Source organism: Petaurus breviceps, unplaced genomic scaffold (genome assembly GCF_028583685.1).
Source record: "Petaurus breviceps papuanus isolate PSGF00001 unplaced genomic scaffold, PetGlider_PUasm1.0 37, whole genome shotgun sequence".
NCBI lineage: Eukaryota > Metazoa > Chordata > Mammalia > Diprotodontia > Petauridae > Petaurus > Petaurus breviceps.
Genome location: NW_027186296.1, coordinates 77,199,063 through 77,224,751, shown reverse-complemented (window position 1 = coordinate 77,224,751; position 25,689 = coordinate 77,199,063). Strand labels below are relative to the sequence as shown.

Genomic DNA, 25,689 nt, shown 5'->3' with positions numbered 1-25,689 from the left:
CGGAAAGGGCGGGGACTCAGACCTGCCCACCCAATCCAAGAACCCTTCCTTTACGTTTTTCCACCAACCTGGTCTCAACCCAGACATCTTGGTAAAGAAAAAGTCTTGTCGAACCTCTCTGCTGGTTTCGTCTCGTTGGTAAAGGTGGGGAAATGACGTTATTACTCCACCGCCCCCACGCCCCCACTCCCCCACCCCCGCTGTTTTGGCGGGAAAGCTCGACTCTGGCCTTGGTCGCCAGCTTGTCGGGGTTGGGTCGAACGATTCTCCCTCTGGCTACTTTTAGAAATAACGATTTGTGTAATTTCGAGCTACAGCTGCTTAAGCTCGCCAGTTCTCTTTTTCCTCCGCTGCAAAATGAGGGGGTGGGGTTTAAGAGACCTTGGGCTCTTTTCAGGGCAGCCTCATCCCCTCCCACTGGCGAACTGTAAGCTGACATCCCTGCAGGCTTCTGCTCAGTTATCCACCCCCAAATTGAGGGGCGTTGTGTGTGCAAACAAGGAGCGATGAGCAAGCCCACCTGGGGGTTCATGGGAATCCTGAGAAGAGCAGCAGTCCCCTACTCCCATCCACAACGCCCCTATGGGGATAGAGGTGGTGCTTCTTGAGATGGGGGGCCGTCTTTCTCCTTGTAATCATATTCCCCAGCTTCTAGCACAGTGCCTGGCTCATAATAAGCGTTTGATAAACGCTAATTGACTGATCTTGGGTTTCTTAACACCTCGGGGACATCTGGTGGTCCACCGAACTTTAAAGAAAAAAAATTTTGTTTTAGTTCCAAATTACAAATTAAATTGAAAATATATAAAGTCAGAGAGAAAGAGAGGGGGGAAATAATAATAGTTAACCTAGGCACTCCGCTAAGTACTTTACAAATATCTGATACAACCACCCTGGGGGATAGGTATTATTATATCTCCATTTTATTTTATTATTATTTTTTAAAGCAATCTGGGTTAAGTAACTAGCTCGAGGTTACATGGCCAGTTATGTCTGGGTGTGGTGCTAAGTAACAGCCTGGATTTGATCCCCAGGTCATCCTGACACTGGAGCCAGTGCTCTTACTCACCGAGCCACCTGGCGGCCCCCATATATCTCCACTTTAAAGATGAGGAAACTGAGGCAAACAGGTTAAGTGACTTGCCTGGGGTCACGTAGGAGTGTCAGGTTGTATTTGAACCCAGATTTTCCCACCTTTAGTCCCAGGGTTCTTATTTCATTGCACCACCTAGTTTCCGGATTCTGGAGATAGATTGCCTATTTCATCAAGAGTCCTTTGCAATTTTGGTTGCTCATTGTGTTCATCAGAATTCCTAGTTGTTCATCAGAATTCAAAGTTGACTATAATACTGTTATTATTGCATAATTTTTTTCTCCTGATTCTGTTCACTTCACTTTGCATCAGTTCATGCAAATCTTCCCTGGTTCCTCTTAAACCATACCCTTCATCATTTCTTACTGCATAAGAATATTCCATCACACTCATATGCCATCATTTGTTCAGCCATTCCCCAATTGATAGGCATCATCTCAGTTGACAATTATTTACCACCACAAAAAGAACAACTATAAATAGTTCTGTAGATATGGGTCCTTTTCCTCTTTCTTTAACCTCTTTGGACTTAGTATCAGTAACTATGAGTAAAGGGTATAAATAGTTTAATAGCTTTTGGGCACCTGGCCGTGTAACCTTGAGCAAGTTACTTAACCCCAATTGCTTTAAAAATAAATAAATAAATAGCTTTTGGGTCATAGTTCCAAACTGTCTTCCAGAAAGGTTGGACCAATTCAGAGTTCCATCAACCTAGACAATCTGATGGGTTGAGAGATGAAACCTCAGAGTTCTTTTAATTTGCATTTCTCTAATTATTAGGGATTTAGAATATTTTTTCATTACCATTAATAGCTTGTATTTCTTCCTCTGAAAACTGCCTATTTGTATCCTTTGACCATTTATCAATTAGGAAATGGCTCTTATTCCTATAAATTTGAATCAGTTCCATATATATCTTAGAAATGAGACCTTCGGGGGCAGCTAGGTGGTGTAGTGAATAGAGCACTGGCCCTGGAGTCAGGAGGTCTCTGGCCTCAGACACTTACTAGCCCTGTGATCTTGGGCAAGTCACTTAACCCCAATTTCCCTGCCTTCCCTCCTCCAAAAATAAATGAGACCTTCTCAGAGAAGCATGCTGCAAAGATTTCCGTTTCCTGCTTTTTTTTTTTTAGCTGCATTAGTTTTATTTGTGCAAAAACTTTTTAATTTTATATAATCAAATGTGTTCATTTTGCCTTCTGTCAACCTCTCTATTCCATTTGGTCATCAACTCTTCAATCAATCAATCGTATTTATTAAATGCCTACTGTGTGTCAGGCACTGTGCTAAGTGTTAAGGATACTAAAAGAGGCAAAAGATTTCCTGCCCTCAAGGAGCTTACAATGTAATGGAGACAACATGTAAACAAATATATACAAAACAAACTACATACAGAATAATAAAATAATAATTAACAGAGGGAAGGCACTGGAATTAAGAAAACCATTTCCTGTAGAAGATGGGATTTTAGTTGAGACTTAAATGAAGCCAGCAGTCAATAGTTGGAGCAGAGGAAGGACAATGTTCTAGGCATGAGGGACAGCCAGAGAAAATGCTTGGGACCCAGAGATGGAGTGTCTTGTTTGTGCAACAGTCAGGAGGCCAGAATCGCTGGATTGAAGGTATGTGTCAGAGAGTAAGGTATAAAAAGATTGTAAAGATAGGAGAGGGCTAGGTTATAAAAGGCTTTGAATGCCAAACAGAGGATTTTGTATTTGCTCCTGGAGGCAATAGGGAGCCACTGGAGATTACTGAGTAGGGGGTTGACATGATCAGACTTCCATTTTAGGAAAATCACTTTAGTGGCTGAATGGTGAATGGATTGGAGTAGAGAGACTTGAGGCAGGTAGACCCACCAGCAGGCTAATGCAATCATACAAGGGCGAGATTTTGAAGGTCTACACCAGGGTGGTGGCAGTGTCAGAGGAAAAAAGGGGGCATATGCTAGAGAAGTTGCAAAGATGAAACCAACAGGTTTTGGTAACTGATTGGATATGGGGATGTGAGAAATAGTGAAGAATCCAGGATGAATCCTAGGTTATGAGCCTGAGGTGGATACTGTTCCCCTCTATTCTTAAAGGAAAGTTGGGGAGGGAGAATTGAGGGGAAAGATTCTGTTTTGTTCTATTGTTTTGGACATGTTGAGTTTAGGATGTCTACTGACATCCAGTTTGAGATGTCAGAAAGGCAACTGGAAATGGGAGATTGATTACAGGTCAGCAGAGAGTTTGGGGCAGGATAGGTAGATGTGAGAATCAGCAGATGGTAATTAAATCCGTGGAGCTAATGAGATCACCGAGTCATGCTGAGAAGAAAAAGAAAGAGAAAAGAGAAAAGGGCATAGGACAGAACCCTGACAGACACCTACAGTTAGAGGGTGTGATCTGGAGGAGGATCCAGCAAAGGAGTAGATAGGTAGGAAGAAAACCTATCCACAGATGGCAGGTAACTTCTTCCATGCTTCACTAAATTGCTTATGATGTCACCATTTTAGTCCAAATTATGTACCCATTTTGAGCTTATCTTGGTAAATGGTGTGAGTTGTTGGTCTATACAGTTTCTGCCATACTACTTTCCAGTTTTCCTAGCAACTTTTGTCAGTTCTTGCCCTAATAGTTGGGATCTTTGGGTTTATCAAACACTAGACTACTGTATTCCTTTGCTTCTATATATATTAGGTACCTAATCTGTTCCATTGATCAGCCTCTCTATTTCTTATTCAGTCATGTCCAACTCTCCCATAAACCCATTTGGGATTTTCTTGGCAAAGATACTGAAGTGATTTGCTATTTTGTTCTCCAGTTCTTTTTATAGAAGAGGAAACTGGAAAACAGGGTTAAATGATTTGCTCAGGGTCACCCAGCTATTAAGTATCTGAGGTTGGATTTGAACTCAAGAATAGTCCATTGTGTCACCAAACTGTTTTAGCAATTAAAGCTTTGTAGTATAGTCTGAAATTTGGTACTCCTGCCCCTCCCCCTCTTATTTTTTTTTTCATTAATTCCCTCGAGTTGTTCAACTTTATATTCCTCTAGATGAATTTTATTATTATTTTTTCTAATTCTATAAAATAACTCTTTGGTAGTTTGACTTGGATGGCACTGTGTAAAGTAATTTAGGTAATATTGTCATTTTTTTTTTTGCCTATCCATGAGCAAATAATATATTTCTCTATTTAAATGTCTACCTGTACAAAGTGTTTTGTAATTGTGTTCATGTAGGGTTTCAGGGTGTGTCTTGGCAAGTAGACTCCCAAATACTTTATATGGTTATTTTAAATGGAATTTCTCTATTTCTTCCTGCTATGTTTTGTTAGCTATATACAGAAATACTGATTTGTGCAGGTTTATTTTATATACTATTTCTTTGTAGTTGATTCAATTAGTTTTTCAGTTGACTTTCTAGGCTGTCATATCAGCTACAAAAAGTGAGTTTTGTTTGATCTTTACCTGTGCTCACTTTCCATTTCTTTTATTTTTTTTTTGTCAATGCTACAATTAGCATTTCTAGTACAATATTGAATAGTAATACTGATGATGGATATCCTTGGTTCACCTCTGATCTTACCGGAAAGATCCTATTTTATTTTATTATTATTTATCCTATTATTTATAAAATTCCTATTTTATAAATAATGCTGACTTCTTGGTTTTAGATAGATACTACATATCATTTTAAGCCTCTATTTTGACAGCCAGATGGCCCAGCGGATAGAGCACTGGTCCTAGAATCAGGAGGACCTAAGTTCAAATCCAGTCTTAGATACAGTGCTTACTAGCTGTGTGAGCCTGGGCAAGTCACTTAACCCTAATTGCCTGACCAAAAAAAGGGCTCCACTCATTCTTATGCTTTCTAGTGTTTTTAACAGGAATAAGTGTTGTATTTTGTCAAAAGTTTTTCCTGCATGTATTAGAATGATTTTTGTTGGTTACAAATATGGTCAGTTATGGTTAGTTATCCTAACATTGAACAAGTTCTGCTTTTCTGGTTAAAATCTAGCTTGACTATAGTGTATGATCTTTGTGGGATACGTTGCTATCGTCTTCTTGCTAATATTTTATTTTAAAATTTGCATTAATATTCATTAGGGAAATTCGTCTTTAGTTTCCTGCTTTGATTTTCCCTGATTTAGGTATCAAGACCATATTTGTGCCATGGAATTAACTTGGTAGTACCCCTTCTTTACCTATTTTTAAAATTTTTATTTATTTTTTTGTTACAATTTAAGTTCTGAACTGTCTCCCCGCTCCCTCCCTCCTCCCCACCCAGCACTAGAGGCCACCATTTCACCCACAGACACACACAGATAAACACTCACACAGACACGTGTATGTTTATGTACATATACATATACACACACAAATATAAAAACCATATTATGCATACTTCTATTTATCAGTTTTTTCTCTGGAGGTGGATAGAGGATCTTCCTTCATAGGTCCTTTGTAGTTGTTCTTCAAACAATATTGCCATTACTGTATACAATGTTCTCTTGGTTCTGCTCATTTCATTCATTATTTCACATGAATCTTTTCATGTTTTTCTAAAATCAACCAACTCATTTTTTGCAGTACAGTAGTATTCCATCACAATCATACCACAGTTTATCGATTCCCCAACTGACTGGCATCTCCTCAATTTCCAGTTCTTTGCTATCAGGAAGAGAGCTGCTATAAATTTTAGAACACAAAAGTTCTTTTCCTTTTTTAACCTGATCACCTTGGGAAACAGAGCAAAAAATGGTTATTACTGCATATTACTGCATCAAAGGGTATACACAGTTTTATAACTCTTTGAGCACAATTCCAAATTGCTCTCCAATGTATCAATTCACAATTCCACTAAGAGTGTATTAGTGTTCCAATTTTTCCACATTCCCTCCAACATGTCATTTTTGCCTATCATTTTATCTAATCTGACAGGTTTGAGATGATAGCTCAAAGTTGTTTTAATTTGCCTTTCTCTAACCAATAATGATTTAGAGCATTTTTTCAAATGACTATAGTTTTGATTTCTTCATCGGAAAACTGCCTGTTTATATCCTTTGACCATTTAGCAACAGGGGAATGACTCATATTCTTAATACATTTGACAAAGTTCTCTATATATTTGAGATAAGAGATCTTTATCTGAGAAACTGTCTATAAAATTTTTCCCCAATCTTCTTTTCTTCTAATCTTGACTAATTGATTTTATTTATACAAAACCTTTTTAATTTTAATCAAAATTATGCATTTTACATCTCACAATGCTCTTATTTATTTATAAATTCTTCTCCTATCCATAAGTCATATTCCATGTTCTTCTAATTTTCTTAAGATATCTCCCTTTATATCTAGATCATGTATCCATTTTGACCTTATCTTGGTAAATAGTGTAAGATATTGGTCTATACCCAATTTCTCCCAGACTGCTTTCCAGTTTTCCCAACAATTTTTACCAAACAGTAAATTCTTCTCCCAAAAACTTAAATCCTTCCATTTGTCAAACAGTTACTATAATCATTTGCTATTGTATGTTATGTCTGTTCTGTTCCACTGATCCACCTATTTCTTAGCTAGTACCAGACAGTTTTGATAATCACTGCCTCATAATATAAAGATTTGGTACTGCTAAACCTCCTTCCATTATATTTTTTCATTAATTCTTTAGATATTCCTCCCAATGAATTTTATTATTTTTTTCTAGTGCAATAAAATAATTTTCTGGTGATTCAATTGGGAAGACATTGAATAAGATTAAGTATTGTCATTTTTGTTGTATTAGCTCTGCCCACCCATGAGTAATAAATATTTCTCCAATTATTTAAATCTGACTTTATTTATATAGTGTTTTATAATGGTGTTCATATGTCCTAGGTTTATGTTGGCAGGTGTACTTCCACATAGTTTAAACCTTTTACGGTTATTTTAAATGAAGTATCACTGTCTCTTCTTGCAAGGTTTTGTTGGTGATATATAGAAATGCTAATGATTTATGTGGGTTAATTTTATATGCTGCTACTTTGTTAAAATTATTCATTGTTGCAACTAACTTTTTAGTTGAATCTCTAGGGTTTTCCAAGCATTTCTTATCGTCTACAAAGTTTTATTACCTCAGTACCCATTCTGATTCCTTCAATTTTTCTTCTCATTTTGCTATTTCTAGCATTTCTCATACAATATTGAATATTAGTGATAATGGACATCCTTTTTTCACTCCTGATCTTACTGGGAAGGCTTCTAGATTATCCCCATTATAAATAATGCTTTCTGATGGTTTTAGGTAGATGCTTTTTGTCATTTTTAAGGAAAAATCCACTTATACCTATGCTCTCAAGTGTTTTTAATAGGAATGTGCTATCATAATTTTTGTTACTTTTGTTATTATACAATCATGTTCAGTTTTCCTTGTGTTAAACCATCTCTGCATTCCTAGTATCAATCTCACTTGGTCACAATATATAATCTTTGTGATATATTGTTATAGTCTCCTAGCTAGTATTTTACTACTTTAATGAAATTGGTTTATAATTTTGTTTTTGTTCTTCCTTGTTTGGATATCAGTACCATATTTGCTTCACAAAAGGAGTCTGGTAGAACCACTTCTTTGCCTGTTATTCTAACAAGTTTATTTACTTTTTTTCCCCAAACAGTTTGTGTAGTATTAGAATTAATTCTTTAAATCTTTGATACAATTCCCTTGTAAAACTCTCTGGTCCTACCTGGTTTTTCCTTTGGGATTTCATTTATGTATTGTTCAATTTTTTTTTATAATAAGGTTAAGTATTTTATTTCCTCCTCATCCAGAAGCAAAGGGTGCTCCAGGGGGACAAAGGGGAGGGACCTCTGGAGGGACAGGAGCTGAGGCCCAGGGTTACCTCCAAAGGTTCTTCTGGGCCTGTTTTAGTAATGTGTCAGTCAACTGAATCAAATTTGCTCTTCACGGGGCAGGGTCAAACTCTTCCCAGTTGGAGTGTACAAATGTAGAGGGAAAGACTGATCCTGGGCAAGCTTGAAGAAAGACTGACTCCCTCCCCCCCCCACCCCCAATCAAGGGATCCAGACACAGCCCACCCACACAACTTTTAGTTCCCCCCCTCCAAAGGTAGACAGTAAATACCCTAGGCCATGGGTAAAGAGATCTCAAGTCTAATCCCTGACTCTTTAGGCCTCAGTTGACCTCAAAGGATGAATGGGTTAAAGTCTGCAAATGCCTAAATATCAAATATTAATACTCCCTAAAAAAATATTTAAGTATTTTATTCCTGTGAATCTGAAAAATTTATATTTTGTAAATATTCTACCATTCATTTAGATTGTCAGTTTCATTGGCATACAGCTGGGCAAAACAGCTCTTATTAATTGCTTTTATTTCTTTTTGGGTAGTAAATTCACCTTTTTAATTTTGATTTCAAATTTTTTTACACAATTTTTTTTACATATGTTTTTAAAATTTCCTGATGTTGTTAGCTCAATGTTTTTCTTTGCTTTCAATTTTGTTAATCTCTCCTTTGATTTTAAGGATTTGTTTTATTGCTTCATTTGGGTTTTTAATTTGTTGATTTTCTATTTTTTTTTTTTTAAGTTGCATGCTTGATTCATTGATCTGCTTTTTCTTAATGAAGCATTTAGACATAAAATTTCCCCTAAGAACTGCTTTGGTTGTATCCTACAAATTTTAGTATGTTATCTCATTGCTGTCCTTCCTTTAGAATTAAAATTATTTAGTTTCTATTTAATTTTTGCTTCAAAGGCCCTTTGAGTTCGCTGGGTTTTAAACTAGAGGTAACAACTTGAGTTGTTAGTAAAACAGGTTTGAGGTTTGCAAAAAGCATTGCATTCATTGTTTTGATCTTCACAGAGTTCTGCCCTCCCTACCTTTCCATCCCTATGCTAACAGGTATGATTCTCATTTTCCAGATGAAGAAATAGAACCAAAATAAGTAAAGTGAATTAACCTGCCCAGGACAACATCACTATGGCAGAGTGTCTGAGGCAGGATTCAGACCCTGATATTCAAAACCAAGGTTTTGTAGACTATGAAGTAGGGAAAAAACTCAATGACACCACCCCACTCTTCTGGTAGAAAATTATCCCAAAGAAACTAGTGACTTACTTAACTAGCATGGGATTATATCCCAAAAGAGAGAAACTATGTTATCCTCAAGCTCTCACTAGGTTTAAAAAAGATTTGAGAGTAACAACCCTCTACTTCCCAAATTTGTCTCATTCACTTTAGGAGCTTATTACTGACAGCCAAAAATGCCTGCTCAGTTATATCCAGTGAATTGTTTCTGCAAGGGCAGGCAGCCCCTACAAAAGTAGGCAAGATGCATGGCCAAAGGTAAGCTAAAGATATCCCTTAAGCCCCCACAGAGAGGCCTTAGAAGCATGATCAGGTGCATTGGGCAGGAAGTACCCAGGATCTTTGGGGATGGAAATATATAGCAACACGATAGAGATTTTCCTTTCTTTTGTTTATTGATCTGCATAGTGATTTAGACCTTCCCCAAATGAGGAGCCCATGCTGTAGGCATCACCCACTTCACAAGGAATGAAAATTTTGTTAAATACTTTTTATAAAAACAAAACTTTTTTTTTTAGAAAAATCTCATTTTACTTTTTTTAATTTCACTTATTTTTCCATTTTCTTTATAAAACAGCCATCTCACTAGCAGCTCTTTCCTCATCATCCAGAAGCAAAGGGTGCTCCAGGGGGACAAGGGGGAGGGACCTCTGGAGGGGCAGGGGCTGGAGGCCCAGGGTTACCTCCGAAGGTTCTTCTGGGCCTGTTTTAGTAATGTGTCAAAGTCGACTGAATCAAATTTGCTCTTCACAGGGGCAGGGTCAAACTCTTCCCAGTTGGAGTCTACAAATGCAGAGGGAAAAACTGATCCTGGGCAAGCTTGAAGAAAGACTGACTCCCCCCCACCCCCACCCCCAATCAAGGGATCCAGACACAGCCCACCCACACAACTTTTAGTTTCCCCCCTCCAAAGGTAGACAGTAAACACCCTGGGCTATGGGTAAAGAGATCTCAAGTCTAATCCCTGACTCTTTAGGCCTCAATTGACCTCAAAGGATGAATGGGTTAAGGTTTGCAAATGCCTCAAGTCCTAACCACAACCCCCCCTGGGTCCCCTGTTCTTAGGCCACTAGAATACCACTCACCCAAATCTGCATAATTCCTCTTGCAGAACTGCCTTCTGCCTCCAAAGCAGAGGTCAAAGGGCTGTTCGCCTGCCCGCCGAAGCTTGTGACCACTCTCGATGGCTGCAAATGCCTCTTCAGCATATCGGTAGGTGACAAAGCCATAGTTGTCACTTAAGGAGGAAGAGGGTTATTGATAAGAGAGGGTATAAAGAAGATCCTAAGGGACTGCCTCACCAACCTTCATCTCATCACCCTAAGGATAAGAAATAAGCTGCTTGCTAACTCTTTGAAGGTATCATCCCCTGCTGCCAGCAGTTACAACCCCTAAAGACACAGCAATGTTAGAAATGCAACAGCTTCCTATTCTGCATGAAAAGGGCTGGAAGTAGAACTCCAAGGATGTTACCCTTACCCTTCAAAGCGGAAGTGGATGGTACATTCTTCAATCTCCCCAAAGACTGAGAAACGGTGTTTCAACTCTGACCGAGTCATGCAGCCTGGAATCTTCCCAATGAAGACCACCCTCCTTTCCTCCTGGATTCAAGTAGGTGGGCACAGAGGAAAGCAGTGAGGTAAGCCAGGATCTCTTTTTCCCTTTTACCCTTAAGTGAAGGGTAGTACACTATTCTTAATTACAAACCCAAATATACCTTTCTCCCTACCCCATTTCCCTTAACTCACTATTGCACGTTCCTTCTGAAGAATTTTCTGCCTTTGGTAGTGGTCCTGGGAATCATAGTAGTCGTACCTAAGAGGAAAGGAATTGCAGGCTAGAGCAGGCCAGGGACCTGAGCAAGGGGAACCACATTGCCTATGGAAGGTCTTTCTTCCCCATCCCCAGACCCAAGACATCAATACTCTGGCTTCACCTCTCCAGCCTATGCTACCCTCACCTCCTTCTCCTATTGCTCCTCCTACGGGGGGATGGAGAGCGAGACCGGCTTCGAGAACTAGATGAGGATGAAGAAGGAGACGAAGATGTGGAAGACGACGAGGAGGAAGATCGCCGCCGAGAGCGTCCCCAGGAATCACAGCTGGACCTAGACGAGGATCGGGTACTACGGGAACAACGGGACCTGTACCTGGGGAAATAAGAAGACTCTGCCCCTTCAGTTAACCTTCCATACATGTCCTGTCCCTAAGACATGTCCAACCCACCATATACCACAGTAGATGGGCAAAAACTTGGATTAAACATCAAAGATCTATGCTCTATTCCAGACTCTTGCCTCTACTTTCCCCCTGTCAATCAATCATTCATTAAGAATCCACTATACCAAGTAGACATAATGTGCTAGGAGGTATGGATACAATGAAAATAATGAAAATCCTTATTCTCAAGTAGTTTACATTCTACTAGGGGATATGCTCTCCCCTTCCATTTTGGTTTCAATTTATAAACTATAGTAGGGATAATAATAACATGCTCCTCCCTCAGGGCTGTTTTGAGGGCAAAATGAGAACAGATTTAAAAGAGTTTGTTTTACTATCAATCCCCAAAGAAAAGAAAACCCAAACTTTCTTCTAATGCTCAAGATAAACCAAAAGCTAACAGGGAAATTAGAAAAGACAGTTGTGGCTTGAAGGCATTTCTAGATTCCCCCACAGAAAAGGGCATTTTTTTTAAAAAAAAAAGAGCATTTTCCTTTAGCACAGTATCCAACAGTACTGACTCCACTCTCAGCATTTTGATATCTATGGTCAGTCAGAGCCAGAGACCCTGTCTAATCAGTGCCCTAAGTCCTAAGAAGCATTTCCTAAACCTAACTAACTTCCTCAACCCACCCAGGTTGGGCTATATGTGAGTGCAGATGACACCTCTCATATACATTCCCTTCTCTTCTCTGCCAATACTCTGATGCAGGTTTGCAATAGCTTTCTGGTAAGTCTCCCTCTGCCTTAAGTCTCTCCCCATTCAAGTCCATTCTCCCAGAAGCTGCCAAAATGATCTTCCTAAAAAAAAAAAAACCAACAACTCATCTGACCCATATCACTTTCCTCCTCAAAAAACTCTAGGAGCAAACTTGAAATGCTCTACTTGGTTTTTAAAGCCCTTCACAATCTATTCCAGTCCTCACTTTGCTCACCTCCCTGTACTTTACAATCTAGTAACACTGGCCTCCTTGCTGTTCCTGGCATACAAAACTCCATCTCAAGATTGGAAGGGTCTCCTCCCTCTTGCCTTCTTCCAGACTCAGTACAAATTCTGCCTTCTGCAGGAAGTTTCTCCCAGTCCCTCAAGCCCCTGTGCTCTTGCCTCCTTCCCTGACATAAGCTGCATCTGACCCTTTACACATTTTGTACATACATAACTAGAATGTGAGCTCTGAAGACATGGACTGTTTCACTCTTCTTTGTATCCCAAACATTTATTTTCATAGTGCCTGACACACAGAAGCACTTAATAAGTGCCTGTTGATCTGATTTGATCTAAAGTGACCCTATACCCAGAGCTTCTCTAGGCAAAAAAGAACTTAACCATGCTTACCTGCGCCACCTCTTGGGTGGTGGGGAGATGGACCTGGACCGGGAACGGGAAGGAGAATGGGAGCGGGACCTGGACCTAGACCTGGAGGAGGATGAAGAGGATGAGGAGGAAGATGCCTCACTGGCCCCATTGGAACAGGAGCGGCTGCTTCGGCCTCGCCAGCTATGGCCTGGGGGGCTGGATGAAGCAATGGCCTTCCGGTAGCAGCGCACTGGCTGCTTGGCTAAAGGCCCAGGTGGAGTCCTAGTGTCATCATTCCGGCCCGGTGAAGCCTCTGGGGACAGCAGCACAGAAGGCTGCTGGGCAGGGGTAGAGGTTGGGGCTGGAGGGGCTGCTTCCAGTTCTTCACTAGTCCTATGGTCCAGCTGCTGTTTCTGGCAGGTGGCTGGGCTTGCTGGCAAGGCAGCTGAAGGGCCCAGAGAAAGGATAGGTTTAATGGTAATATCCTGATGACGTTTGACATTCCATCGGGATCCCAACTCAGGCCCTGGGGCCACTGAAGGGCTTAGGATGCAATAGTCATGGTCCCCAGAGCCCACATGAACCGGGCTGGGTCCTGGGACTCGACCTCGGAGCCGAGTTGCAGCTGCACGTTTGGCCTCCATGTTTCCCACTGGCTTCTGCACTCTATCTTGGGTAGGGGAATCAGGGGACCCTGGCTTGGCCAGTAATGAGACTGCAGCCAGAGGTTTCCAAAGCTGATGAGGTGGAGTGGCAGGAGGGGTCAGGCCTATAGGAAAGAAAGAAAAACAAAATATAAATGATCCCACCCTCCACATAACTACATGACACGTCCAACATGGTTATCTAGCACCAAGTGCTGCAACCCAAAATCTAGGAAATGGATTCTTCCCCCACTCCCCTTATTCATACCTGCTACGTTGACCAGCTCTGGGGCTTGTAACCGGTCAAGAGGTCGCTTTTCCTGGGAGCTGTCAACCCTGCCAGGAAGAGATGAGAACCTAGCTAAAGCCTCATTCCATCTGTGTCCCTCCCCTTGAACTGTCTGTTCTAAGCTACAAGTGGGTAAAGATGCAAACAATATCTCTACCATTCTGTCACCAACTCTTTATGGAACAGATTGCTTCTTTTCTGGGACCCTTGTGAAATGAAGGAAGCAGCCCCCTCTTCAAATCAATGTCTCAAAGACAAGATAAGTGAAGCAGAATATTCTTGGGGAAAGTTGGAAGAACAGGGTGAAGGAGGGAAGCTTAGCTCTGGGAAGAGGGGAAAAGAATTTAAGTCAGGGACCCTTCTCCCCCAAGTAGCCGCCAGGGAAGTTACAAAGTCAGCCAAGGACGTAAGTAATTAAAGTACCTGAGGAAAATGGAAGGAAAGTTGCTATGGGGATATCTGGGAGCCCAGGTTTCATGTTGTCTCATTCCCACACTACCCCCTCAGCCAGCCCAAGAATGAGGTACTCTCTGTAACTCTAAAAAGCAAGGGTTACCTTGGGGATGTGCTCATCCTGACAAACACTAGCAACCAAAAACTACGGAGTAATCCCACTTCATACTAACCCTGAGTTTCCTATAGCTAAGGTATCAGCAGGTCCCACCGGAATACAATCCTTTTTGACTGCAAAAAAATCAAACATTATTAATAGCACAAATGAGTGCTGAAGGTCAGGAATTCCAGATCAGAAAATACTTGAGACTTGGATTTCCATCAACACACTCAATATATTCTCATACTGCTCTTCCTTACTCTGTATCCCTATGTGGAATGTTACCTCTTAGGGGCAGGGCCTAACTCTCCTCCAGGACATAGCCAAACAAAATCCCAAAAACACATTATTGAACACTGGCTGAATTAAAGATGCCCCTCAGCAGGGTGCACTGTTGATGGAGCTATGAATCTGGACAACCATTATAGAAAACAATTTAGAATTATGCTAATAAAGTAAATACAATGTCCATACCCTTTGGCCAGCAATAAAAATGTCTGACTAGATACCCCTAAAAATAAATAAATAAATGACTGTATACATTTTACGTTTAAACTGTATGAACTTTTTCTCCATCACTTTAAATTCAGACTTAATCAACAATCTTTTTTTTTTTTTAAAGCAATTGAGGTTAAGTAACTTGCTCAAGGTTACACGGCCAGTTATTTCTGGGTGGATGCTAAGTGTCTGAGCCCGGATTCGATCCCCAGGTCATCCCGACACTGGAGCAGGTGCTCTTACTCGCTGAGCCACCTGGCCACCCCTTAGTCAACAATCTTACTCGAGTCTTGATAGGGTTTTGCAAGTTTCCAAAGTGTAAGTGCTTACAACTCAAAATGTAACAAATCATTGAGCCAGTCAGTTAGAGCTGACTCCAATGTACCCCTACCTTTGACCCAGATATCCTACTGCTAAGCATATGCCCCAAGGAGGTCAAAGAATAAAAAAAAAAAAAAGGTACTAGATACACAAAAATATTTCTGGCAGCACTTCTGCAATACACAAGAATTGGAAACAAAGTAGATACTCATTGGTTAGAAAATGGTTAAACTGTGGTAGGTGAACATAATGGGACAATTATTGCACTGCAAGGGAACAATGAATAATGATAAGAGAAACATCGTTTTGCAAAGAAAAATAAAAAAAAAAAACCAGGAAAAGTTATCCACCATAATTAAAGATGTAATAATGTACCTCATTTAAAGAGGTTGGAAGTGTAGCTAGGTAGCCCAATGGGTAGAGCACAGGTTCAAATAGGGCCTCAGATACTGGCTGTGTGACCCTGGACAAGTCACTTAAACTTGACTGCCTCCCAAAAAAAGATAAAAATCAAGAGGTTGTAATCAGGACATATAATGTTGGAACTGGATGATGTGTTGCCTAGATTTGTAACTTTTTTCTCTGTATTTCTATTCTTTCTTAAAGGTAGGAGAGATATATTGGGGAATATAGATTATGTAATGACAAAAAGTACCAATAAAATCTTTTTTCTTTAAAGAAATAAAAGCGATCAGAATTATATTTGGGAGAAAAATAAGGCTAAGAAGCATGGGAAAACTTCTATGAACTAATGAAAAGTGAAAGTCAACAGAACCCACACAACATTATATATAGGCAACAATTTACATTGTTAAATAGGAACAGAAAAATCCAGAATGATGTGTAAGATGAATGATGACCAAATTTGCCCTGGAAGAGAGGAGAAATGCACCTGCTCCTCATTTTTGTAAAGATAAGGGAATAATGGGTATGGGTACACTGGATATAGTCAGACTAGGATGACGTAGTCAGTTTTTCTAAACGTTGGTCTCATCCAGTCCCGTCCTGATTCTTTATTATAAGGGGTTCTCTGGATAGCCTAAGTAGAGAACCCCGTATTTGGAAATGAAGGTGATATAAAAACAAACAAAAAGCAATATTTTAAAGAAATTAAGAATATAAAGAATTAAGAAAATCAATGTAGGCAAACCAATAAACTTACCCCACTCTACTACCCACCCTCCCAAAAAGGAAAAGGGAATTGATGTTCACCTTCAGACTTCTCAAATTGCTCCAAAAGACTGGATAGGTCAGATGCTTCAATCCCTACAGGAAGAAAGGGAAGAATGTGTACCACCAGGGCCATTTACTGGAAAGGGACAAGTGTCCACTTCCACTTCCACCACCTCATCCAAGAGGCCCTAAACACTTCCCTCTTAGAATTTCCTATCAAAAAATGAGAAACCTGGTACAGAAGGAAAGTATAAACTAGCTGGATCTCCCTTAACCCAAACCAGCAGTGATAGCAGGCCTCCCCCAACCAGAGAACAGGCAGGCAGGAGTCTACCTGTCACATGGGCACTCACCAATCTCACTGATAAAAGCTTGTACCACATCCTCAGAACCCTGGGGGTGTGTGGAAGGCAGGAAGTTGAGTCTCCGAAGTCTGGATGGATGGACACTAGGCATCTTGGCCACTTGGCACTGCTTTGGCACAGGCACAGTGGCATCTGCAGGGACTAATGGTGACTCACTATGCCCATTCTCCTTGGCTTCAGGCTGGGTGTTCTGGGGGGCAGAAACTTCTGACACCAATTGGCCCCTCTGAATCATGGGTTCCTCAACAAGAACCCCTTTCTTTCTAGCACCTGGGCTCTCTGGGGTGGCCAGCCTAGGTTTCAGTCTAGGGGACGAAGGCCTCAAGGGCTGCTGAGAAGCTTGCCCTTGCTTGACCTCTGCTCTTGAAGGTGCTGCCTGAGGGGCTCCCTGGGAAGTTGGCACAAGGTTAGATGGAGGAACCACAGACATTGCACTGGAGGCAGGTACACTATCAATAGAGAAACTATCAATAACCTGTTTGGGTGGTGGGATGCTCTGAACTAGGGTTGGAGGTGGTGGTGGTGGTGGTGGTAATGGGGTGGGGGTCACAGCTGGCCAATAAGGAGGCTGTGGGCCTGGACTCCAGCCCACAGGCCCATAAGAATGATCAGAACCATAAGCTGTCACTGGGGCAGGAGGGAGGGTCCAAGGCACAGCAGGGGTAGTGGGGAGTGGATAGGCATTGGATGTGCCTGGCACTGGGTGTGGCAAGCAAGGATAGTTAACAGATGGTGGCACAGAAGGGTAACAGGGCCAGGAAGGCACTGGGGCAAATTGGGTATAGGAATCAGGAGGCCTTGGGAGACAAGGTGGGGGGAGGGTTGGCAGAAGCAAATCAGGTACTGTCTGCCCATTAGAGGAAAGCGGCACGACGGATGGCATTCCTGGCCCACCTGGAAGGGGTGGCATAGCTGGAGGCATGGGAACTGTCAGGGGGAGACTCACTGTGGGAGGCAGAGCTGGGGGCATGGGTGCTGCAGGAGGCACAGCTGGGGGCATAGGCATTGTAGAGGGCACAGATTGCCTCCCTAGAGATGTATGTTTGGCTGGCAATGGGAAGTCAGTCTCAGGGGAAGCCAAGCTGGAGGGCATGGAACTTGCAGGCAGCTTAGGCCCTGGCTGCTGGACTGTCCTCTGTCTGGTCATGCCAGGGGCACTGGGCCTTGAAGGTACCTCAAGGCTGTGCTGCTCAGCTGTCTTGGAGGGGACAATGAGGCATGGGATCTCTGCTAGCTCCGTAGGCGTCTCTGGGATGCTGGGCCACTTTCCAGCTGGGGTTTGGGGCTCTGGCACTTGCTCATCTGCTTGGCGCTGCTGCCTTCGCTGCCAATATTCTGACAAGCTCAAAGGTCGGGGTTTGGCTTCCTGAGGCCCATTGTTGGCACTGCATTCTGCCTTCGAGGAGCTCAAGACCCTCTCACTTTGGGGGCTGGTGACCTCGAGGCTTGGCTCTGGGGTCTGTGACTGGTCACAATTCCCTGAGGCCAAGGACATCTCACCATTGCTTGAGCACAGGGTCAGTGGCTCCTCTTTGGCCAGGTCAGACTGTCCAATGGGACTCAGTGGGGCAGAGTCAGGCTCTGCTGAGTCTGGTTTTTCTACGCTCAATATCACTTTGGGTTCAGCTACCCTGGCCCGGGACTTTCTCCGACAACAGGCTGACTGGGTTACTCTGGAAAACCCTTCTAGGGGCTGTTCTGAGGACTGGCTATCAGGGGTGGACTGGTTTCGGGAGGAGGACCTGAGCTTTCGAATATAACTCCTGTCTCCAACCCTATCTGGTAACAACAGAACTTCATTCTTCTTTCTCCGACTCCTATGGCCCCTTTGGCTTTTCTGTGTGTCTGAAGACACATCTGTAGAGGGTCCTTTGGGGCCATCAACAGATGCTGGCATCACTTCATCACCAGGCAGAACTGGACACGTTAGCTGCTTCTCTGTCCCACCTTTAGTATTGCCTGAGACTGTTGGATCTTTCTGAAAGGACTGCTCCCTACACATGGGGACCTCAGCTTCCAGGTCAGACTCTAGCAGCTGCTGAGTAAGGGGAATCTCCAACTCTTCCATGGGGTGGCCTGGAGGAGGGAGATGGCGCAGGACCACTGGAATCTCCAGAGCCTCACCAGACATAGACCCTTGGCCTAAGATCTCCAGAACCATGCCCCCTTCAGCCAGCATTAATTCTTCAGTTGGTTCCTCATGTTCATCCCCAGGGGAGTCCAAACAAACTGTGAGACTCGGCAAACAGTATGGATGCATGGCCCGTACAAGCTCACTTAGAGAGGAGATGCTTTCCTCTCCAACTGGGGCAGTCTCGTCTTCTTCCTCCTCTTCTGGGCAGGCCAGGTGCATAGGGAAGTCTTCAGCATTGTCTACAGAGGGGTCCACTGTTGCGACTCTATCTCTGCTGAGTCTGGCATCTTCTTCCTCCTCTCCATCACTGCGCTGCAGGGGGGAAAGCTGACCCCATCGGGGCCGGGATCTTGGAGTCTTCCATCCTGGGATCTTTGGGGAAGAGGTTTCCAAGAAGGGAGATGGGGGAAGATCCCAGGAGGAATCTGAGAGACACATCTCAACCTACATGGGGAGGGGAAGAATGAATAAGTCAGATGAAGGGGGAAAGGGGAGGTAAAAGAACTGAGGAGCAATCTCCCAAATCTGGCAGGAAAGGCTTAAGAAGACTCAGGTTGCTTATTCTTGGATGGCTTTTGTTATAAGGACACTAGGTGGGATGCACAAGATCTGGGAGTCTATTCCAAGCTCTACCAATCACCAGGATTATGATGTTGGGAAAATTACTCTTTCTACCCAAGTTTTCATTTCCAGAAAAATAGTGTTGGCTAGTCTTAAAGGACCCTTCTAGCTTTGATTCTAAGCCAGATACCAGCCTTTCCAGACTTGACCAAATGACTCCCCATTGGACCCCAGGTGCTCCTTCAACTCATTTTACTCACCCTGCCAATAGTAGGAGTCATACTGTGTGTTTTGGGTCCCCACTGGTCATCCACATCACTTTCCGGGGATGATCGAGAAAAACCCAGAAGCTTGTGCAACTAAAGGGGTACAAAGAAAGCCAATCAGTCCCTGGTGGGGGGGAGGTGGGGAAAAAATAAGGGTAATGGTCACCAGGGAACCAATCACTCTAGACCTGTTTTCTTCTGCTGCTATAGCTGCTCCCACCCCCACTTCTATGGTCCCTCCCTGTCAAGGACAGAAAATGAAGCAATCAACTGATATTACTTGGCTCACATTCAGAGACCAGGACCCTCTGGGAACACGGGGCTAAATCTGTGATGAAATGGTCCACAATGAGATTAGACACACAATCCCAACCATTAGCATTTGTTCTAACCATGGAGAACACACCCAATACCCTGACAGCCCAACACTGACCGAGGTGCTCTCTCGGGGAGATGCAAGCAACTCCGAGTCAGGAATGGTGTCAAAGGGGGACGGATTCTCAGAATCAGCATTGTCAAGTATCTCAGTGAGGGCTGTGAGCAGAGACACTTCATTCTGGTCCTCCGAGGTCACCTTGTTCTGCTCCCAAGGAAGAAAGGGACAGAGTTGGTTACAACCAGCTAGTCACTGAGAAGGTACAAAGCTGAATGCTCATATGTTACATATTCCCCAAGTCAGTCACTCATGGAATCCAAATGATTCACTTCCCCTGCCTCCCAAGTCAACCCACTAATGAATGAATGAATGGTGCAGGAACAGATGCAGATGGGTCTGAGAATAAGGACTCTCTTGGGTTCTATTCCTGCCATTTCTATGTAACCATACACTCATCCCTTTATCACTTGGAACCAATCACTATAGACTGTAGAACTGGGGTTCTTAATCCCTAGCATCAATGACCCATTTGATAAGCTGATAAAACCTGATGAAGATCCTTCTCAGAAAAATGCTTTTTTTTTTTTTTGGAGGGAGGGAAGGCAGGGCAACTGGGGTTAAGTGACTTGCCCAAGGTCACATGGCCAGTAAGTATCTGAGGCCAGATTTTAACTCAGGTCCTCCTGACTCCAGGGCTGGTGCTCTATTCACTGTGCCACCTAGCCGCCCCTATCAGAATAATGCTTTTAAATTAATAAAATAATACAAGATTACAAAGGAAATCAATTATATGGAAATTGTTATTAAAATATTAAAAAAAAAACAAGTTCATGGACTCCAGAGATTAAGAAACCCTGCTCTAGATCTTTTCCTGCCTCCCTCTACAAAATATGCCACCCTCCTAAACCCTGAGATCCAATCGGTGCCCAAGCCAAATATCAAATAACCAACTGAACTTGCTTGATTCATTTCCATGGTGTGTCCAAACTACGCAAATCAAAAGACATTTTGTTCTAGCCTCTCACTCTTCTATACTTCCACATGGGCTCTGTCTCTTGGACCCAGGTGACCAAGGTACAGAAGGGCCATGAGGGGAGTGCCATAAGTTTCAAGTCCAAAGACAAGGAACCTTGGCAACTTAACAAGCTCCTTCCTAGAAGCCCCTCTTCTATCATAAGCCAATTCCCTCTACTCTCTGGCCTCCTGGGTTCCTCCTCTCCCTGAAACCACCCCTGTAAGCTCTAAGCCCACCTCTCCAGCACCACTTAAGTCTTCAATGATGGAAATGATAGAGGCATCCATATAGCTTTGCATAGTCTCCAACAGGACTTCGTCCTGTAGGAACATCTCTTCTTCATCTCCTGCTTCATCATCTCCATCCAGGTCAAATAGATCATGCTGGGACAGGCTAAGGAAGCCAGCCTCTTCTTCCTCCTCCTCTTCCAGCAGAACCTAAGAAACAAGAAAGACAGCTGATTATAGCCCACCTATCTCTTCCCCTAGCCATGGTCTTTTTGTTCTTCAGGGTTTGAGGATGAAATAATGGAGGCAAAACTTGGTGGGGAGTGGGGGGGTGTAGGGGTATGTGAGGAAATGCATGTCATTAGATAGGCACAGACACCACAAAACTAAAGCACAACGGAGTAGGTTAGAGGCTAGAGGGCAAGGTGGGCCCAGATTGTAAATGGCCTCAGATGTTAGGACTTCTTTCTGTAGGCAAGGCGGGATCAAAGGAGTCTGGGCAGGGTCATAATACCTTATTTGGATTAGTCTGATGGTAGGTGGAAGATGAATTGGAAGGAGGGATTAAAAGCAGAGTGACCAGTAATTTGAGGTTATTTTAATAATCTAGCCTCTCCCTTTCCTACCATCTAAAAGAAAGTCTACTATTCCCTCAAGACCACCTCTCTGGGAGACTAAGTGAACTCTCCCTTCTCCAAACACCTCTAGCACTTATATCATATGTTTTCATTGTGCATTTCAGAACGTGTTAGCACATATTATGTAAATTTTCATATGTTGATGTCCTGGCTCCTACTGGAATTCCTTTGTTGTTGACCCCACCACCACCCTCCTACCCCCAGCAAAGGGCTGGACACACAGCAGGCATTGAGGAAGAGACATAGCATGATATAATGGGAAAAGCAGTGGACTTGAGATGCATGAAAGGGGTTTCTACTATTAACTATCCTGCCCTTGGAAAGCTACTATACCTTCACAAAACTTCAATTTCCTCATTTGTATAATGTGACAGTACAATACTTGTACTGTCAACTGAGATGGCATCTCTAAAATGTCCTTACTCTGTGTGATTTGACTCTGAAGGAACTGACATGAAATGACCCCAATTCCAGAGGTCACAAAAGAACCTGAGAAAAGCAGAAAGAGCAGTGTGTCGTTTGGAGGCTTTGGCTTTGACACACCCCAAACTTCACTGGGAAGGAGCAGATACAGTCCCTGTCAGCCTCATTAGGTAGGAGTCACCAGTCTGGGCCTGCTGTGGGTGTGGGTGAGGACCATGGTAGGCCACTCCTAAGGGAGTCAGGCAAGGCTAAATGAATGGGCATCTTCTGCTGCTGTTTGAGAAGCAGATGCCAAAGCCAGAAGAAAACTAAGCAGATTCTCCCTGCTGGGGTGTTTCATGCCTCTTCATGAGCTCCCTCTCTCTATCTCCCACCACCACACACAAGTTGTGTTTTCCCCTTTCTAACTGGGGAGGACTAAGTGGCCCTAGAACAAGAGGAAGAAGGAATGACTTAAGTGAAGGTACAAGGATAGTGTTAAGGGTAATCAGGCATTAGGCACTAAACTCCTCCCAGTCCTCCAAAAACCTGTAATTAGGGCTACCTGCTGAATCTTGGTTGGGATCTCAGCTGGTTCAGCAAACACTCCCAGGGTGAGTTATATCTGTACCTCACCACCCAGAAAACTTCTGCCACAGACCCCCCAGCCAGCAGATTTCATTCCCAGCACAAATACTCACTTACCCTCAGGTCATCCTGGCTACCTCTGGGCCACAGCCCATCCCAACCCATTTCAACTTCCTTCTGGACCCATTCCCCTCAATGCCAATTAATAGAAAAGTGGTTTTAAAGTCTGCAAAGCAGCTTTCTCAAAACAACCCTGTGAGCTTGGCAATCTAAAGCAATCTTTCCCCACTTCCCATCCTGTGATCCCCATCAACTTCAACACTCATTAAGCACATAGCACCTGCAGAACACTGTTCTAGGAATTGGAGGGAATACAAAAATTAAATAAAATATTAGCTCTGCCATTTTGAAGCTCACAGTTTAGTAAACTGCTGTTTATTTGATCCTAAGGGGCCCCCCTGATACCAGTTTTTCTTCCCTCTCCCATCCATTCCCAGGAAAGCAAGAAGGCATCTATCAGCAAGATGTACTTATTTCAAGAGCCAGCTGTTCTAGGAAACAAACAGGGGAAAGAGGAAACACAGTGTCACATTGAATACAGACTGGGTACCAAGTCTGTAGGGCCTGAGTTTGTTAACAAATATTAATCCTCAACCAATAAGGCTGGGTTAAAAGAACTAAAATTAAATTGTCCCTACTCTTAAGGAGCTTACCTCAGACCAGCCACTTCTCCAGTTTGCCTCAGGTTCTCAAAATAACAAGTCCACCCTTCCCAGGAAGAGAAATCAAGAGCCATCCTTACAGATAAAGGATTTGAAAGACAAGAAAACTCCTGACCTAGGAGGATCCCAAAGACCTATAAAGTTCACTAGGGCTTCCAGAGGTTTCTGGAGAGGGAGAGACCAAGGACCTTTTCAGGAGGGAAGAGAGTTGCCTCTCAGCAGTGGTAGAAAGGGAGCAGAAGAGAACTGTGACCCCCTGAAGCTGACATCCACTGGGGGGAGAGGTCACTTCACTCAGAATCATGCCCATCCCAGGAGCAGACACCGCTATGACTCACCCCTGCACCACCCCCAACTGGAGAGAAGACTTTAAGCCTAAACCTTGCTCCTTCCCTAAGCCAAGGACAGTGGGCGCCCCACACTTCCAGCAGGATGGAGCCCCCGAATCCTTAAGCATATCTGGAAAAACCCTTCCCTCTCGGAAGCTGGCTAGAATGCTAAAGGATACATATTGGGGAGGGGGGAGGAGGCCTCTGAGGCACACAGCTCCAGAACACACACACACACACACACACACACACACACACACACACACACACACACACACACACACACACACACACACACACACACACACACACACACACACACACACACACACAGACACACACAGACACACACAGACACACACAGACACACACAGACACACACACACACACGCCCCAGCCCTCAGCCCGGGAAGGGAAGGGAAGGGGGAGACACAGGGTAGCGTCTAGGAGACGGACCTGTGGGCCAGACACACCCAGTTCCAGGCAGCATGGCCTCAGCGCCGGCCCCCGCAGCCGATAAGCCGCCGGCCATTGGGGGGGGGGGGGGAGCGGATGGGGAGGTGGTGCGCACAGGGGGCCACGTGGACAACCCCCCATCCCCCGCCCCACGTGGACTGCGGCCACCCCGGCGGTGTCCCCGCGCCGGGCCCAATCCACGTGGATGCGGGTACTGCAGTGAGGACAAGAAGGGGGAGGGCTGGGCGGGGATCAAGTTCTCCCGGGAAAATTGTTCACCCCTCCCTTCACACGCAGACCCCCACGTGGCCAAGAAAAAAATTGGGGCTGGGCGAGGCTAAGGGGGTCTCACTTCAAGAGGACCCCGGCCCCCCAGAACTCGGAGTCCCTAAAGGCTGCGGGGGAAGGAGAGCTACAGAAAAGCCAGGGAGAGGGCTGCAGCGGATGGAAAGAGGGCGGTGGGGCCAAATCTCCTGCCCCCCCCGGACCCCCCCCCCCCCCCCCCCATCCTTCCCCTTTCCCTAGTCCAACCTCAACGACCCGGCTCCGGCCCTGGATAAGCGGGGTCTGTAGCTTCACCAACCTCCCTGCCCCCGCTCCCTCCTTCGAGACAGTGGCTTTCTCAAGCTTAAGGAGGCAGCCCCACACACTGGGACCAAGGTCGCCCCCTCCCCAAATTCCGTTCTCTGGGTGCCTCCGCCGTCCCTCCTTCCCTACCCCAGCTCCGGGAGCTTCCACGTGTCACCGCCCGGCATGTGCCGATCTGCCTCCTCCCGGCCGCCCGCCTGGCTCTCACCTGCTGCCGGCCCCTAGAGCTCTCCGCGGCTCCTGGGGGCGCCGGGCTCCGATTGCTGCACCCACGCTTGCCACCGTACATCCCGCCGCCGGGGCCTGGTCCGGGGCCCCCTCCCGGGGGCGGTGCGGCACCGTCTTCCCGTCCCCGGCGCGCCGCCATCTTGGCCCCAGAGCGCGGCTCTGAGGCACTAGCGCCGCCTCGCCCTACCGGCTGTGGAGGCGAAGAACTACAACGCCCAGAAAGCTCAGCGAGACTACAACTCCCAATGGACCCGGAGGAGAGCCTGCCTCTACCCCGGAGTAGGCGCGCGGGCGCTTTTGGGATTTGTAGTTGTTCCTGAGCTCCGGCGAGGGGACTGGGTAGAGAGCAGTACCGTTGAGTTCCCTCTGTTGCAAATATATATATATATATATATATATCTTTAAATATATATATATTTTAAAATATATATATCTTTAACATATATATATATTTTAAAATATATATATCTTTGAGCCTCGACGTCCTATGAGCTCCAGATCGTTCCCGTTTCCCACTTCTCGTATCACTGCGTCCTGAGAGTCATGGAATCCCAGAGTTCGAAGGGACCTTGGAGTCCCTTCAATTAGTCCAACCCATATGGGAATAGGAATCCCCTCTACAGGTGGCCGTCCAGCTTCT

The 25,689-nt window shown here is 44.2% G+C and overlaps 1 protein-coding gene and 1 long non-coding RNA gene across 4 annotated transcripts; one reads left to right on the top strand and one right to left on the bottom strand.

Annotated features, from left to right (window-relative positions):
- The first annotated feature begins 19 nt into the window (after positions 1 to 19).
- On the top strand, positions 20 to 11,205 carry LOC138169397 (uncharacterized). 2 transcript variants are annotated; one of them, XR_011170342.1, is made up of 5 exons: positions 20 to 144; positions 9,314 to 9,418; positions 10,272 to 10,372; positions 10,520 to 10,799; positions 11,069 to 11,205. It is a non-coding gene; the product is annotated as an uncharacterized lncRNA (long non-coding RNA). The 2 variants fall into 2 exon arrangements; XR_011170341.1 differs by lacking the exon at positions 9,314 to 9,418 and having other exon boundaries at positions 26 to 144.
- On the bottom strand, positions 9,537 to 25,212 carry PPRC1 (PPARG related coactivator 1). 2 transcript variants are annotated; one of them, XM_069098809.1, is made up of 14 exons: positions 25,030 to 25,212; positions 21,108 to 21,308; positions 19,914 to 20,060; positions 19,475 to 19,573; positions 16,508 to 19,097; positions 16,194 to 16,247; positions 14,236 to 14,293; positions 13,589 to 13,656; positions 12,716 to 13,445; positions 11,121 to 11,309; positions 10,909 to 10,975; positions 10,640 to 10,761; positions 10,246 to 10,397; positions 9,537 to 9,943 (listed from the first exon to the last, which is right to left on the bottom strand). In XM_069098809.1, the coding sequence occupies exons 1-14, from the start codon at positions 25,186 to 25,188 to the stop codon at positions 9,840 to 9,842; spliced, it is 4,740 nt and encodes a 1,579-aa protein (XP_068954910.1). In that variant the 5' UTR covers positions 25,189 to 25,212; the 3' UTR covers positions 9,537 to 9,839. The 2 variants fall into 2 exon arrangements, with proteins under 2 accessions (XP_068954910.1, XP_068954911.1); XM_069098810.1 differs by lacking the exon at positions 25,030 to 25,212 and adding an exon at positions 24,234 to 24,389.
- Positions 25,213 to 25,689: the final 477 nt, after the last annotated feature.